The sequence below is a fragment of the Myotis yumanensis genome, unplaced genomic scaffold (assembly GCF_028538775.1).
Source record: "Myotis yumanensis isolate MYYU_CA2020_CCGP unplaced genomic scaffold, mMyoYum1.0.hap1 SCAF_1, whole genome shotgun sequence".
Lineage (NCBI taxonomy): Eukaryota > Metazoa > Chordata > Mammalia > Chiroptera > Vespertilionidae > Myotis > Myotis yumanensis.
Window position 1 is genome coordinate 118,646,642 of NW_027223752.1, and position 15,749 is coordinate 118,662,390.

General features: G+C 42.6%; 1 protein-coding gene across 1 annotated transcript in view; it reads right to left on the bottom strand.

Moving 5' to 3' along the window:
- Positions 1-15,749, bottom strand: part of THSD4 (thrombospondin type 1 domain containing 4) — a 606,437-nt gene that overhangs the window by 459,278 nt on the left and 131,410 nt on the right. The window contains exon 6 of the mRNA XM_070431140.1: positions 15,285-15,387. Within this exon, the coding sequence (XP_070287241.1) occupies positions 15,285-15,387 (103 nt within the window). The remainder of the gene's footprint in view (positions 1-15,284; positions 15,388-15,749) is intronic.

The window sequence follows — 15,749 nt, forward strand, 5'->3', positions numbered from 1 at the left end:
TACATCTAAAACTAATGATATTGAATTTATACTATAATTGAAAAATAAAAATAAAATTAAAAACAGAATAAAAACCACCCAATAGAAAATAAAATATTGCTCAGCTTGAGTTAACTGATCTCATCTTTGGGACTGGAAAAATCATAATAGTAGTAATCTAAGAACTAACATTTATTGAGCACCTACTAGGTGCAAGGTGCATGAAGTATTTCATTTAACCTTCTCCAAAGACCTGTGAGGGGAAAACTATTACTATGCCCATTTTATTGATGAAGAATCTGAGGCCACTGGTTCCAGAGCAGGTAAATATCAGGGTCATGGTTTTAAAGGCTATTCTCCATGGGCCTAAGCCAAAAGGCAGAGAATATGGTGATGGTTGAGTATGACAAAATAACAACTTTTGTTACCAAACAGCTTTGAAAATTAGAATAATCTATAATGCAAAAATCCCTCCTGTTAAGAAACCAAACCTATAATTACTGAACAAGAAGCTTTTGTACATGCAAACTGATTCTTCAAATGAAAAAAATCGTTATCTTAAAATGCCCTAAGGCCATGAAAAGGGGATTCCACTTAACATGATATAGGCATCCATAAACAGCTGGATACTGAATTTCTATAAATCAAATACTAACTATATTTTCTGAAGGACTTCTCTAGGGTAAACATGCAGTATTTAATAAACTGGAAAATCATTTTGCAATCTGAATAGTCGTTCAATAATTGCATTTACAGCAGACTCTTGACATTCCTGAGGCATACATTCAGAACCTTCTTGAATTCCCAGATTTATAAATACAAAAACATTTATAGAGGCTCCCAGCTTTCTCTCAAATCACATTTCCATGGAAGGCCCCATGAGTTTCCTGTTCTCAGCCTTACACTACACACAACTTAACCATGCTTTCATATTTCACTACATGCTTATCCCTCACTTGATCACCATTTTTCACAGAAACAAGATTTCTAATTAATTAATGAATATTATTGTGAATGCACAAATAAGTAGCACTAAAGCTATATGACCATTCTCCATACACATATCTTACAATGCACACTTTTCAGATTCGTATTTCAGTAAAACTTTGTGCCACAGGCTCTCAAGGAAAGAGTCACAAGCCTACAAGTTAATCCTAGGGACTAAACACATTTATTAAGTTTGCTTTAACAGGGACATAGGCCACATCTATAGAATCCATTAAAATGCCACTGTTTTTATGAACCCAAGAGTTACAGAAGTCAACTGAGCATTTTGGCAATGAGTCCAGAAAATTTGATTATAGAAACATTAGCCACATGAAATCACAGGAATTTGCCTACTCATTCAAAATACCTATACTGTACTTGGTATGGTTGGGGTTGGTGAAAATTAAAGGTGGATGATTTCATTGCCTTCAGTAATGGAACCAAGTCACAGCTGGCACAATGGGTACAGAACCCCAGCAGCTAAATCTTAAAGCACTGTGCTGGAACACTCAACCTCTGGCTGTGTCTGGACCCCTCAGGCTCCACTAACCATGACAGATGGGAAAGCATGAATGACTGAGAGAGAGCCCTGTCGGGAGGGAGGATGCAGGGAGGGAGGGAGAAAGGTAGGGGAGGGAGGGAGGGGAGAGACAGAGGAAGAGAGCAAGAGAGGCTAGAGGGAGGAAAGGAGGGAGAGAGGGAGGGAAGGAGGGAGAGAGGGAGGGAGGGAGAGAGGAAGGGAGGGAGGGAGGGAGGAAGGGAGGAGAGAACGCAGAAAAGAAAGAAAGGAGATAGAATGAAAAAGGAATTTGGCTGCTGTGAGGGGGGAAAAAAGATATCATTTCAAAATATATACCTTATACATTTCAGAACATATTCTAAAATACTAGTGTCAAATTTTCAAATTTATTTATACCCCTTCTTGTTCCAAAGAGGTTTTGCAGCATTTTGCTGCCAGATTAATTTTCTTAAGTTCAGCTCTGATCCTGTCACTCCCTTGCTTACAAACCCCAATAGCTATCACTGCCTATCAAATGAAGTCCAATTTCCTTAGCCTCCTGTTTGAGGCCCTCCATTATCTGGCCCCATACTTCTCGCCCAACCATCCCCTGCCCTTCTTCCCTTTACACACCTCAGTTCCAGCCAAAGCACACTCTCTGTTGCTCCTAATACATTCTGTATTTTCCATCCTTGCACCTTTGCCTGTGCTGTTCCCTCTACCTGGAATGCCTTTCCCAGCATCTGCATTTCTTTATACTACTCGCCCTTCCTGCCTCTGCCGAGAGGACGCAATGCATGCAGAGGCATCCATAGAGGAGCTTACAACATTTATACACATGCTTCAGATACATCATCTCACTGGACCCTCACAAAGGGAGGAGGTGATTTCTTAATGTAGTCCAAGGAAGCTGGGGCTGGTTCCCCTGGGGTTGTGTTCTCCATCCACTGTCTTTCCTGTTACCCTAAGGCTATCTCTCACACAGAATAAAAAGTGGCTGCATGAATCAATGCCGGATACTATAGCAATCTTTTTTTTTTAAGGTGATAAAATGCACCTTTCAATTCGCTTGTCTAGTCTGGAGGCAGTTTCATTTGGCAGCCCCTATGCAGCCCTCGCCAGACTCTATGGGGCAGGACAATACTGATTCTGAAGGCAGAGGCCCAGAGGTCCAGGGAGCCAGCTGGGAGTGGATACCCCAGACGCGCCTCCACGATCCCCACCCGGAGATGCTATGAGATAATACACGGAAGGAGACCCATGACCACTGTAAACCTCGGTGAGTCAAGTTTCACGCCTTTGCATCCTAAGAACATTGACAAAGGAGTTTCTGAAGGTGCAACTTATCACCAAGGATGGGAGAGCAGGTTGGGAAAGCTATTTATACAACCTCCAAAGCTGGCTCAGACAAACATGGCAACCGGGTGCAGGACAAAGATCCCGACTGATTGATGGGGTCTATGAAGCACACGAAGCCGCCAATATCCACGTGCTCATTGGACAAGGACCTGAGTATTAAATGATGAGCAGTTATGTAACCTTGAGTACAAATGAAATTTGGGTTGGATGCAACTGATATCTTCCCTTTCTAATGGCATCAAGAGGTTACATGAATAGACTGGAAGGTAAGAGGCCTCCCTGCCACTTTCTCCCTTTCCTAAGTGACAGGCAGGCCGGATGACCATAGCAGAGACATCTCATCATAGTTCCTGCGTGGCTTCCTCCAAACCAAAAGCCCCACTGCCCTGTGTAAATCTATGTTTAATGGGCTATTTAATTTAAATCATGAACAGTCACTGGAGCATGACTTTCTATGAGAGCTGTTTCCAGGGACTAATCCAAACTTCCAATTACTCTCCCTGGACAAAACTCAATGCAGCCCAATCAATTATGGATCATGGTAAAATTCTAAAGCAAAAATTAATTCAATAACCATGTGAAATCTATGGGTGCCCTGCCAGTCTCTTGCCCTATTCTGCTGTTGATTCTGGCCTCACTAAACTCATGACAAGGCTTGCCTGTTTAGAGTTTCTGAGACCTGCAATGCCTGGCTCTCTTCCCCGATAGCCTGCCATATTCCGGTCTCTCCCAATGGCTGGACGACCCTCCCCAATCAGTGACTACCCTCCATAAAGAAATACCATTTGCGTACAAATTAAGAGAAAAGTATTAACCAAATACAATGTAGAACTTTATTTTCCTACATTGTTCTTGTTAGCAATTACTAAATAGCAATCTTAAGTGGTAAATTCTGTTGACCAGCTCCAAAACTTAATCACTTACATTTACAAAACCTCCATCTGCTTTTAGCAGTGTTCAGTTCAAAACTAGAAATTCAGATGGAGCCTTTCCCTATTTCACTTCTGAATCATTTAAATATATCCAAACAGAGTGTTGGTGGGTATTATTGGTGCTGGTTGTGATGGTGATGGAGGTGTGTGTGTGCGCGCGCACGCGTATGTGTCATTGGGCAACCCAGAAAGAGAGAATGATAAACTACAGATGAAAAACTAAGCACTACCGACAGAAGGGTTAGCTGAACAGGAATCTGATACAATGCAGTAGTGATGACCACCTTGGCTTTGCTCCAGGGAGCTATAGAACTTGTGCCATCTTAGTCCCAGCACAAAACGGGTGGAGAGGTGTGCTTCCTTTAGTGGACCGCCCAAAGATCCGTGGACATCATCTGAGGGTGAGAACGGAGCAGTGACAGCCACAGAACAGGAAAGAGAGGGAAAAGCAAAAATCCAGAAATTTCTCCTATGTGGAGAGGAATGGTTATGAACGAAAGCCTTTTACCTCAGGGTAATATATATAATTAGTAATCTTAAAGAAAAATATATCCCAATGTAAACTGAGGTACTAAGTATTAACTAGCTGTTAGTGAAGCCTAGGGAAGAGGTGTCATAATGATGTGTGAAGTTAGGATATAATGACAGCTGGGTTTGGAAGCAGGATGATTGGAGACAAATTACTGCTGCTACCTCCATTTTGTTTTGCTGCGGTAGATACTGCATCAGATGCAGAAGGAGATACCATTCCAAAATGGAATAAACCTATTTAATACATAGATATCAGACAATCCAATTTTTAGAATCTATCCTTGATTTAGTTCCTAGTTCCTATATCTCTAGATACACTGCAACCCTAAAAAGAATCCTTAATTCAAGGCTGGGGTGGGGAACCTTTTTTCTGTCAAGGGCCATTTGGATATTTATAACATTATTAGTGGTTCATACAAAATTATCAACTTAAAAATTAGCCTGTTATATTTGGTCAAACATTTAATTAACTCACCCCTATTACCTTGGCAGGGCCAGACCAAATGATTTCTTGGGCCTTATATGGCCCTCGGGCCGGACGTTCCTCACCCCTAATTAAAGGATCCCTCTTGTCACCATCTCAGTCATCCTAATGTGTTCTCTTACAAATGACAGTCAGATACTGTTTGGCTTTAACTTACATTTTAAATGGAACAAATTTTAGATATAATGTATAATGACATGTGCTCCTCATATTTATTGGCATAATTTCCCCATATTTTAAAATCAGAAGTTTTATACAAACATTTGTAGCAGGCCTAATGCAATGCTTGGCAAACTTTGTGAATTATTTAAGAGTCTCATCTCTGCTCAATAAGAATAGGGGCTCATCCCAAATTTCAAGCAACTAAAAGGGTTAATTGGCACCTCTGTCATCAGCAGGATAAACAAATAGCATGCTCCAATGCATAGGGAGCCCACTGAAGGAAACTGAAATGTTCAGCAGGCCAGTGAAACCAGAACCTAGTGAAAAGATGACTGCTTTCAACTATCTGAAGGGGAACCTGGACATAACATTCAATTGGCTCCAAGGGGTAACCAGCCACTGAATAACCCTTGTAGAGGAACCAGAAATGCATTATAAGAATGTGGGGGAGGGGGGCGGGGGCAGAGTTTAGGCAGGATGAGGAGGCAGGGAAAGCAGCCTGGAGGGGTAAAGGAAGACTGCTGATGCACGCTCTCTCCTTTTTTTCCATCCACAGATACACAACATAGTTTTCCTTTAATCCTTTGCAAACAAGTCCCACTGATCCACAGAATGTTCTCAATGGGATGTCTAAGAAATAGAGACTAAAGGCACAGTTGCTGTTTAATAGTTTTGGGGGAGGAACTATACAGTTAGGGGAGAATTTCTTTGATGTATATGTAAGGGATGGGCTGAATTTACAATCTATAATAATAAAAGCATAATATGCTAATTAGACTGGACATCCTTCTGAATGAAGCTGGGGCTGCCAGGGAAGCCCAGGTCCCTGATGCCAGAGGGAAGCGTGTACTGACAGCCAGGGGAAGAAAGGCCTACTCTTGCATAAATTTTGTGCATGGGGCCTCTAGTCCTATATAATAAAAGTGTAATATGCAAATTGACAGGTCGGCGGGGAGCAGGGCCAGCGAGCAGGCAGCGCCGTCCCCTGATAGGTTTGCTGGTCGCCTCCTGCAGAGGGCAGGAAGCGGGCCTAAGCTGTCAGTTGGACATTCCTTGAGGGCTCCTGGAATGCGAGAGGGCGCAGTCTGGGGTGAGGGGACCCCCCCAAGTGCATGAATTTTTGTGCACAAGCCTCTAGTTTAAATATAAATTGCATATGTGTTGATTACTTTCTAGCTCTAAACCCTCTGACTCTAAAAACTTCTTGGTGTTGGCCCAATACTAATTTCTGGATGTCTATGCAAGGTGCAACACAATGTCCCGACCACTCCCACAGTCACATCCCCACAATAAGAGACCACTCTGCTCAGAGGGTGACAGAACTGTGCTGCAGGGACTAAGACAGAGTCCCCAGACTGCCTGGAAAAGTCTTAGTAGTCTTGATGTAAAATGCATCTGTTTGTTTTGAAAGGAAACAAAATCGGTCACGGTTTGGTTAGGTTTGGTTACACAGAGGGAGAAATTCTTCTGTAGTCCCTAAGGCGAAGGACTATTCTCAGCTCATCAGGCTGTGATCCTGTGACTTCCCATTTAATCTGAGTCTTCTATTTTATTCTGTGACCTCCGTCAGACCATTCAAGCCTTAGTCCCTGCATCTGTGGAACAGGAACACTGCAGGACATTTGACCTTGCCCATCCTGGCCATCCATAGGAGGACTGAGGCAGTCTTTGTAGAAAGCTGAGCTTCTTGGAAGAGAGAAACTACAGAATTGAATCTCATTATTTCATATTTTGCAATGGGTTTAAGCTCTATGCTTAGTTTTAAATATTTTAAATTATTCACATTTAGACTAATCTGCTTATTAGATGTTGAAATATATCCTGAGGGTTTTCTTTACTAATGACCTAGAATGACCCTGGTTCAAGTGTCAAGAAAGAAATTGCTTTTACACTAATCACTTACATCTCCTGGAATACCCTAGAGCAGGGGCAATTTTTCCTCCAAAAAAATCTTTACTTTTCCAAATCCTAAATTTCCCAGTGAAAAGACAGAGAGAGATGTGTAATAACAATGGCTCCACCCTCCATTCTGCTTACTCTTCAGAGAGAAAGAGAAACACAAAGTACATGAGAATATGCGTACTTCACATACATAATCCCAGCAGGGAGCAGGAGAGCTAGACTAGACCCGAGGATTATGGAAATCAGGGGGATGCAACAGAATCATTAGCAACCCCCTTAACTTCTCCTTGAGGTCACCTCCTGACACCACAGAACCTCAGCCTCTCTCCAAGCCCCTGTGTCAATGCACACTGACCAACCTGCATTATACCAGCGTAACGCTTGGGAGCAAAGGGGACCCAGTCACATGCCTTATATCTACAAGGAGGCCTAACTGTAGAAATCTTCAGAAATGTAAACACGACTAGAAGAATGAGTGATATTTATGTGTTATATTCCAATTCCAATAATCCCTCTAAGGCAGTAGTCCTCAACCTTCCTAATGCTGTGACCCTTTAATACAGTTCCTCAGGTTGTGGTGACCCCCAACCATAAAATTATTTTCGTTGATACTTCATAACTGTAATTTTACTTCTGTTATGAATTGTAATGTAAATATCTGATATGCAGGATGTATTTTCATTGTTACAAATTGAACATAATTAAAGCATAGTGATTAATCACAAAAACAATATGTAATTATATATGTGTTTTCCGATGGTCTTAGGCGACCTCTGTGAAAGGGTCGTTCGACCCCCAATGGGGTCTCAACCCACAGGTTGAGAACCGCTGCTCTGAGGTGTTAAGAAGCCTTGTGAGTCTCCTGATGAAATGACAGCTGACAAGCCAGGAGGGCTGCCTGACTTGTCATTCACCAGTTTCTGTCGTGGACATTGGTCATTTTGGGCCATCCAGGATCCACTCTCACTTCTTTTGATTCAGCATCTGGATTTCCTTTCTGAGAATTAATTCTCCGCCTCTGCAAGTATCTTGGTGGGAATATCAAGCAGGACCCCCAACCTGCCTCCCTCAGCCAAGGGGCAGGCCTGTGACACAGGCCAAACCAATCGAACTCTTATTTCCAGGGCTTTGAATCTTGGATGGAGAACCCCATTGGAAATTATCCCCTACAGCAGTAGCATGCAAATCAAACCATCAGTTCTATCCACCTGGACCCTCAAAGCTTCCTCAGTTGCTGTCCTTCACCACGCCTGGTTCTACATACTTCCTGTTGATTCTCTGAGCTACTGGATATCCTTCCAATAAAATCCTTTTATGTTTGACTTAGCCAAAATCAGTGTCTATTGATTGCAAACAAACAAACAAAAGGAATGCTAGCTATTATGAATGTCCAGCTTGCTTCCTCAGATTCTAAACCTATCTGACAATTTCTAGGCCCAACAAAGCCCTATGATCCTTAATGATTCTAAAAAATGACATGATGCATATGAGTCCATTTTCCCTAAAATTCTCTTGTTCCGCTATGGTTACTAAGAAAGAGTATCTATATATATAAAAGGCTAATATGCAAAGTGTCCCCTCGGGAGTTCAACCGGGAGATCAGAAGTTGGATCACTCGCAATGACGTGCGCTGACCACCAGGAGGCAGTGCGGAATGAAGGAAGGCCCCAGCCGGCAGCTGGCAGTCAGGGAAGGGAAACCCTGGCTGGCAGCTGGAAGGCCCCGATTATCCGATTGCTGACCAGGCCTAGGGACCCTACCTGTGCACAAATTTCATGCACACCTAGGGACCCTATCCATGCATGAATTTCTTGCACTGGGCCTCTTGTTTAAAATAAAATAGGGGAGAAAAAGGTGGGTGGGAAGGGCAAGACTTAGTTTGGTATCTCTGAACCTACTCTATCCTAAAAGAAAAGATGGAAAATAGGCATTTTCCTTCCTCTGGGAGAAAGTATATTATTGGTTCAACATGGTAAATTTACACTGGTTCTAAATGTCACTTTTAGGAACTGGAGAGGCAGAGAAAGAAAAAGATTAATGGCCTTTTTAAAGTATAATTTATATATAATAAAATACATAGATCACAAGTGTACAGTTTGATAGGCTTTGACAACTGTATACATCTGTATAACAACCACATCAATCACATACAGAACATTACCATCACTCCAGAAAAGTCCATCATGCCCCTTTCTAACTAATCTTTCCCCATTCCCAAAGACAAACATTGTTCTGATTTCCATTAGCATAGCCTAGTTTTCCCTGTTTTAGGACATCATATAAATGGAATTCGACAGTATGTACTCTTCTATCTGGCTTATTTTGCTCAATATAATGCTTCTGAGATACATCCAGGTTGTTTATCAGTAGAATGCTCTTTTTTATTGCAGAGTAATACTCCACTGTATGAATGTACCAGTTTGTTTATTCAGTCTCCTCTTGATAAATATTTGGGTTGTTTCCAGATTGGGACTATTATTTAAAAAAAGAAAAAGCTGTTGTGAATAACCTTAAGTCCTCTTTATGGACATATTAGAGGCCCAGTGCATGAAATCCATGCACGGGAGGGGGTTCCTCAGCCTGGTCTGCACCCTCTTCATTCCGGGACCCCTCGGGGGATGTCTGGCAGTTGGACATCCCTCTCACAATCCAGGACTGCTGGCTCCTAACCATTCACCTGCCTACCTGCATGATCACCCCTAACCACTCTGCCTGCCGGCCTGGTTGCCCCTAACTGCCCTCCCCTGCCAGCCTGGTCGCCCCTAACTGCCTCTGACTTGGCCCCCGCCACCATGGCTTTGTCTGGAAGGATGTCTGGAAGATGTCCGATCTAATTAGCATATTACCTTTTTATTAGTATAGATTAGTATAGATGATTGCTTTCATTTCTTTTGAATAAATGAATGTTTGTTAAATGTTGAAGAGTCTTTCTTAAGTAGCTTGCAGAGAAGCAATAATATACTCACTCCTGGAAGGGAAAAAAATGACTATGTTCCATCTTTTCTTCTAGGATACAGTTGGCTCAGAAATATCATTCTATTAACCATGTATTTCTCTCTAAAAACTTCATTCTCTCAATCTATAGACATCCTCATTTCTCTACCATTCTAAACAAATCTTTCTCTTTCCCTTTAACCTAGCAAAAACTCTCAATAAGCCTTCTTCGTGGCAATTTTTAAAAAGAAAGCTAGCTATACTCACTGATTACTCTCTTTATGTTCTCATCAGTAATGTTTCCAACAGCCCACTCTAGTCTTATTTTCTCAGTTCTCATTCTCCCCTTGACCTCTGCTCAGCTGTACTGACTGTGGTCCCCCTGAGAAAAGCTAAAATTTAATTACTCAGGTAGTTTTCACAATGAAGACAGGTACATAAAGACTCATCTTAAATGCTCACACCGTACAGATCCTTCTCCTGGCTCCCATACACATTGCGTGAGAGTAGAGATTCAGTAGCCAAACTCTGGGATTTGAACTTGGCTCTTTCACTGACTACCTGGGTGACCTTGGGAAAGTTATTTAACTATTCTGTTGCTCTGTTTCCTCTGTAAAATTAGGCTGATAATAGTATCCACCTCACATGGTTGTTGTGAAGATTAAATGAGTTAGCATTTGCAGCTGTGTCTGGTGTGTAGCAAGCACTCAACAAATACAATTTCTGTGATCTCACTTGGACCTCATTGTGGTGTATATAATAAGAGAACTTTGTAAACCACAATACTTTATTAACACAGGAAATGCTATAAGGCAGTACAATGCCTTGGTGCCCTCTCTTCTCCAGTTTACTTAATGGTTGAGCCTCTTTCCGCTGCTTCTTTAATGTGGACATACTCCAAAGCTCCTTCCTTGATCCTCTGTCCTCATGATTCTTGAAGGACTTATCCTTCTCGGTGGTTTTAATTATGACATCAAGGTCAATAACTTCAAGTATAGGTCTACAACTCTAAAGTATATCCCTTAAACTTCAGTTTCCATCTCCAACTTCCTGCTGAGCATCTTGTTATCACTCATTCAAATTCAACACGTGTAACACCAAAATCACCGTTTTGTTTTTACAAAGAGGTTGCCTCAGGATCTTGCTCCTCATTGATACACTCATATGCTAAGTAAATGTAGCCTAGTCTTGCCAAATATTCCTAGGCTTGTATAAGAGAGCTTAAGAAAGAATCGTGAGGGTATTATTGAAATACTTCTCTTATTTCCCTAAGGCTTCCCAGTACACTCTGAAAGGTCCATGCAGGAGGGGTGTACTGGGGGAGAGAGTTCCAAGTACCTAGGAATGAAGCTGTTTCATTGAAACATGAACACTCTTGCCCTGGCCAGTTGCTCAATGGTTAGAGCATCAGCCCATGCACCAAAGGATCACAGTCAAGAGCACATACCTGGGTTGCAGGTTCAATCCCTGGCCCCCGTCGGGCACGTGCAGGAGGCAACCAATTGATGTGTCTCTTTCACATTGATGTTTTTCATTGATGTTTCTCTCTCTCTCTCTCTCTCTCTCTCTCTCTCTCTCTCTCTCTTTCTCTCTCTCCTGCCCCCCTCCCCACTGCCTCCCTTCTATTCTCTCTAAAAACCAATGGGAAAAATATCCTCAGGTGAGGATTAACAACAACAACAACAAAAAATGAACCTCCTCATCCCAGGTTCACCAGCACTTGAACCTAAGCCTTCCTCCATCATGTACCACACTTTTGATAATAATTTCCCTATTTTTTTCGGCATCCTCGCCCCATACCCAGCATGATGCCGTGCCAGGGCAGACTGCTGGACTGGTAGAGGAATCAGCAGCTTACCTGGGCACCTGGAGCACATTCCATCTCTGTACCTCAGAGCTTTAATCAAGAGAAGAACTTGATCTACTAGTAAGTGGCTCAGAGCCCTATGGCTCATAGAGACTGTGGCACCTTCCATATCCCCTGCAGAAAAATCTACTATTTTTGCAAGCAGCCTAATAAAAGTCACCTGGACTTAGAGAGCAGGCATGCAGGAAGTTCTGTCAAAGCATCCTACCTGTGCTAATTGTTAGGGCTGCTCATACATATTCCATTTTCTCCTCCTTCAAGCATATATGAGATGGTACCTCCCTGCTGCACTTGAAGTTAAGTGTGACATGCACCTTGCTTTGGCCAATGATACGAGAGCAGAAGCTTTAAAAACTCGTGCCTGATGCACTTGCCCTTTCCCCGTCTCAGTGAAAGCATGAGTTAAGATGCCGCTTCTACCAGCCTGGATCCCACATACTCCATTACATATGGAGCAGAGCAAGAGACAAACTTTTGTTTGTGGAATCGATAGGATTTGGGGGTTCTTTGTTACTGCAGCATAAGCTTGTTACTCCTGACAGATACAATGGCCCTATTCATGCAACCAGCTGGCAACCTCCCATTTCTGACCTAGCCTCACCTCTGACTTTTAGATTTCCACTCTGTTCAGTTCAGTCTCAGGGTTCCTTGGTGCACTTAGGCTACCCAAATCTTGGTTTATGGGTTAAGACCTGCTGCTGTACAGCCCACAGTGACTCAGCAAACTCTGGACTCTAGTGCTGCCCAAACCCAATACTCTAGGCATGGAAACAGGCACAATTTCCCCCAATTGCAGCACCTAGTCTTCCTATTAAAGTTTCCCATTCTAGCTAAGTTGACCATATAAATTTATTGCCAAAGTGGTTTTGAGAGTGAAAGGGGAGCGGGATGACAGGCTTAGTCAGCACTGTTCTAGGGAAATAGGGATGCTTCAGTACCCGAATTCTACTCTGTCATCTTCACAATAGAGGTCTGGGGCTGTGAGAAAAATTCCTACAGGCCTTATCTGAGGATAGATCACCATTCCCAGGAAATGTGATTAAGGGCCTAAGAAAAAGCATGTGGTGAAATTAATGTGTTTATCAGAGAGTGGACTCTGCTTTTACTATTATATGCGGCCTTGGACCACATGGGTGCAGCTGTTTCCCTAAGTAGGCACATGCAAATAGCAGTAGACATCCAAACAAAACCAAGAGCCCATGCAAAATCCAGCCATAAAGTATGAACACCCTGCAGAAACATTAACAGCATCTTCCTCCCACGGGTCAGCCTGGGAGTCATTTCAGAGGAAGAAGGACAAAATCAAGAAAACAATCTTAGCAGCAAAAGTAACCATTTAAACCAGTGGTTCTCAGCCTTGGCTGCACATTAGAATCACCTGGGAATCTTTTTAAAATGCTGATTTCTGGGCCTCATCCTCTGGAAATTCTGTTTCTTTGTTATGGGGTGGGGCCACATTAGTAACAAAGAAATAGAATTTCCGGAGGATGAAGCCCAGAAATCAGGATTTTAAAAAGATTCCTAGGTGATTCTAAGGTGCAGCCAAGGTTGAGAACCACTGGTTTAAACAAAGCCACAGTTGATGCAACTTCTGTGGCCACGGGCCCCTCCTCTACTAGGCATGTGAAACATTGAATGTCAGTAAATATTTTTAAAGAATGCTGAATTCTCTAGTTAAAGTAACACAGTGTAGAAGACGGCTGATTTCTCTAATTTGCTGCTATTCTGCATTTTTCTTTACTTTGTGAATCATCAGGATTCTAATTGGCTCATTCAAAATTTCAGTGGTCAGGAAGTATAGAAGATTCTGTTTTTCAGTCTGTCCCAATTCCCACTTCCCCAGGGCTCCACATTAGGCGATATGGGTCCCCCACCACAGGGCTGTCACATGACCTGAGCTAGTCCAAGTACTCCCATGTCCCAACTCAGGTCCAGAGATGGGAATATGAGCCAAACAAGATCACAGCATGTTTTTTCTGGGATTGAAACCATCTCTGGGCATCTTAGATTTCTAGCTGCCATACCATATTACCACAAACTGGGTGGTTTACAACAATAGGAATTTATTTTTTCACAGTTCTGGAGGTTAGAAATTCTAAAGCAAGGCGGTGGCAGGGCCATGTGGGTAAGAATCTTCCATGACTCCTCTTGGTTTCTGATGGTGCCAGCAGTCCTGGCTTGTAGCCATATCACTCGAACCTCTGCCTGGGTTGTCACATGGTCACATCTCCCCTCCGTCTCTGTGCCTGCGACTTCACAGGTGTTCTCCTTTCTATGTGTGTCTCTATTCTCTTGTCTTTTTACAAGGATGCCCATCATACTGGATTAAGGGCCCACGCTACTTCAGTATGTCCTCCTTTATACTTACATCTTAATTACATCTCAGACCCTATTTCCAAAAGAGAGCACAGTCACCGGAACCAGAAACAGGACTTCCATATATCTTTAGGGGGGACACAAATGAACCCATAACACTAAGTGAGAAAGAGCTTCTCCCACTGATTGCCATATAAGCCTGCCCGCCCACTTGAGAAGTAAACAGAACCAAGAGATGGAGAAAGGCCGGGAAGGAAGGGCCCTATGTTATTCAATTCCTGGAATGCATCTATGTCCCAAGCCCGGTCCACTTCTTGGATTTCCCAATAACATGACCAACAAAATGCCTTTCTTATTTAAATGCATTTAGAATGGATTTCTGACACAATCAAGAGTTCTAATTAATACATCTAGAAATGAACAATACTATATAATGTGATGTCGAATAGTTTTCCATAATCTGGGTGGGGAAGAGAGGGTGGGATATATATGACTGGTATGAGCAATAACTGTTGAAATTAAGTGATGGGTATATAGGAGCTTATTTTATATATATATATAAAATATATATAAAAGTTAAAATTAAAATTAAAAGTTAAATCAAGGGTTAAAAACAAATTTCCCCAAGACTCACACTTAAAGTCCAGCACAACTTTGGAGCCTGCTTTCTTTGTGATGGAAAGAAACAGCTCAAAATTTAACACTTCTCAATCCAAAAGCAACGCTAACATCTGGATTTCAACAAAGATAAATGGTTCTGGGACCCAAAGCAGCACTGACAAACTCTACCAAAATCAGATCTTCTGTCATTTTGAAACAGCAGGAACCTTGGTCTATGGACAATGCCTGCCTATCACATTTCATCTTTGGAAACAGCATGCGAGGCTCCTCTCCCCCGACCAGGAAAGCCAAACAAATGTTAACCCTGCATTCCTGCAGTTTTCTTAAGCCATCACACCAGCCCCTGCGGCAGAAACCAAGGAAAAGGGGAACTCCATCCAGCTCACTCCTCACAACCTCAACCTCAGTTTGAACCTCGTGCTCCAACCCATACCCCTCAAGCCCTGTCCTGTCCCACTCACCCTGCCTCCTCAGATTCTGCTTGTTCTATCAATGCCTCACCCATCTGCTGACGGATGGTCCAGGGGTCACCTGAGCTAGAAGACCTTTGGTGAAGACCTCTGTAGGCTCCCCTCTGCCCAGGGGTCATACTTCCTCCTCTATTGCCACTCTGGTCAGGATGACCAATTCCTCCAGCATCAACCTGAAGGCAGCAGGGTTAAAAAAGCAGAAAAAAATAATTCCTACAGACAGGGCTGGGTCTATTCTTACCTTCTGCAAATGGTTCCCATTCATAAAAGCGGCCCATGAACGGCTTGTTGTTGTAGGATGCACACTGTACCTCCCGAATACTCCTACTGCTTTCTGGACACACCTAATAAAGCAAATAGTAAATACGCAATTAGTGTCCACATATATCTTTCTGTAGCCCCAGTCAAATCCTGGAAGACTGCTCCAACTTTAAATACCAGTCCTCTTATACCGAAACCAGGACTTCCGAAAATTTGCTGATTCTACCTCCATCAAAAATTTTAAATACAGATTCCAAGGCTTCACTCCAAGTTTACTAAATCAGAATCTTTGTAAGGACACTAAATTTTTAGCAGGCTCCCCAGTTAAGTTTCAGAATCTGAAAACTACTAACCTAAACCTTCTGCTCCTGACACGTTGGTCTGCCCACTTCCGAGATCATGCATTTCTGTCTTTGGTCATGCCATTCACGTGCATAGCTTAATA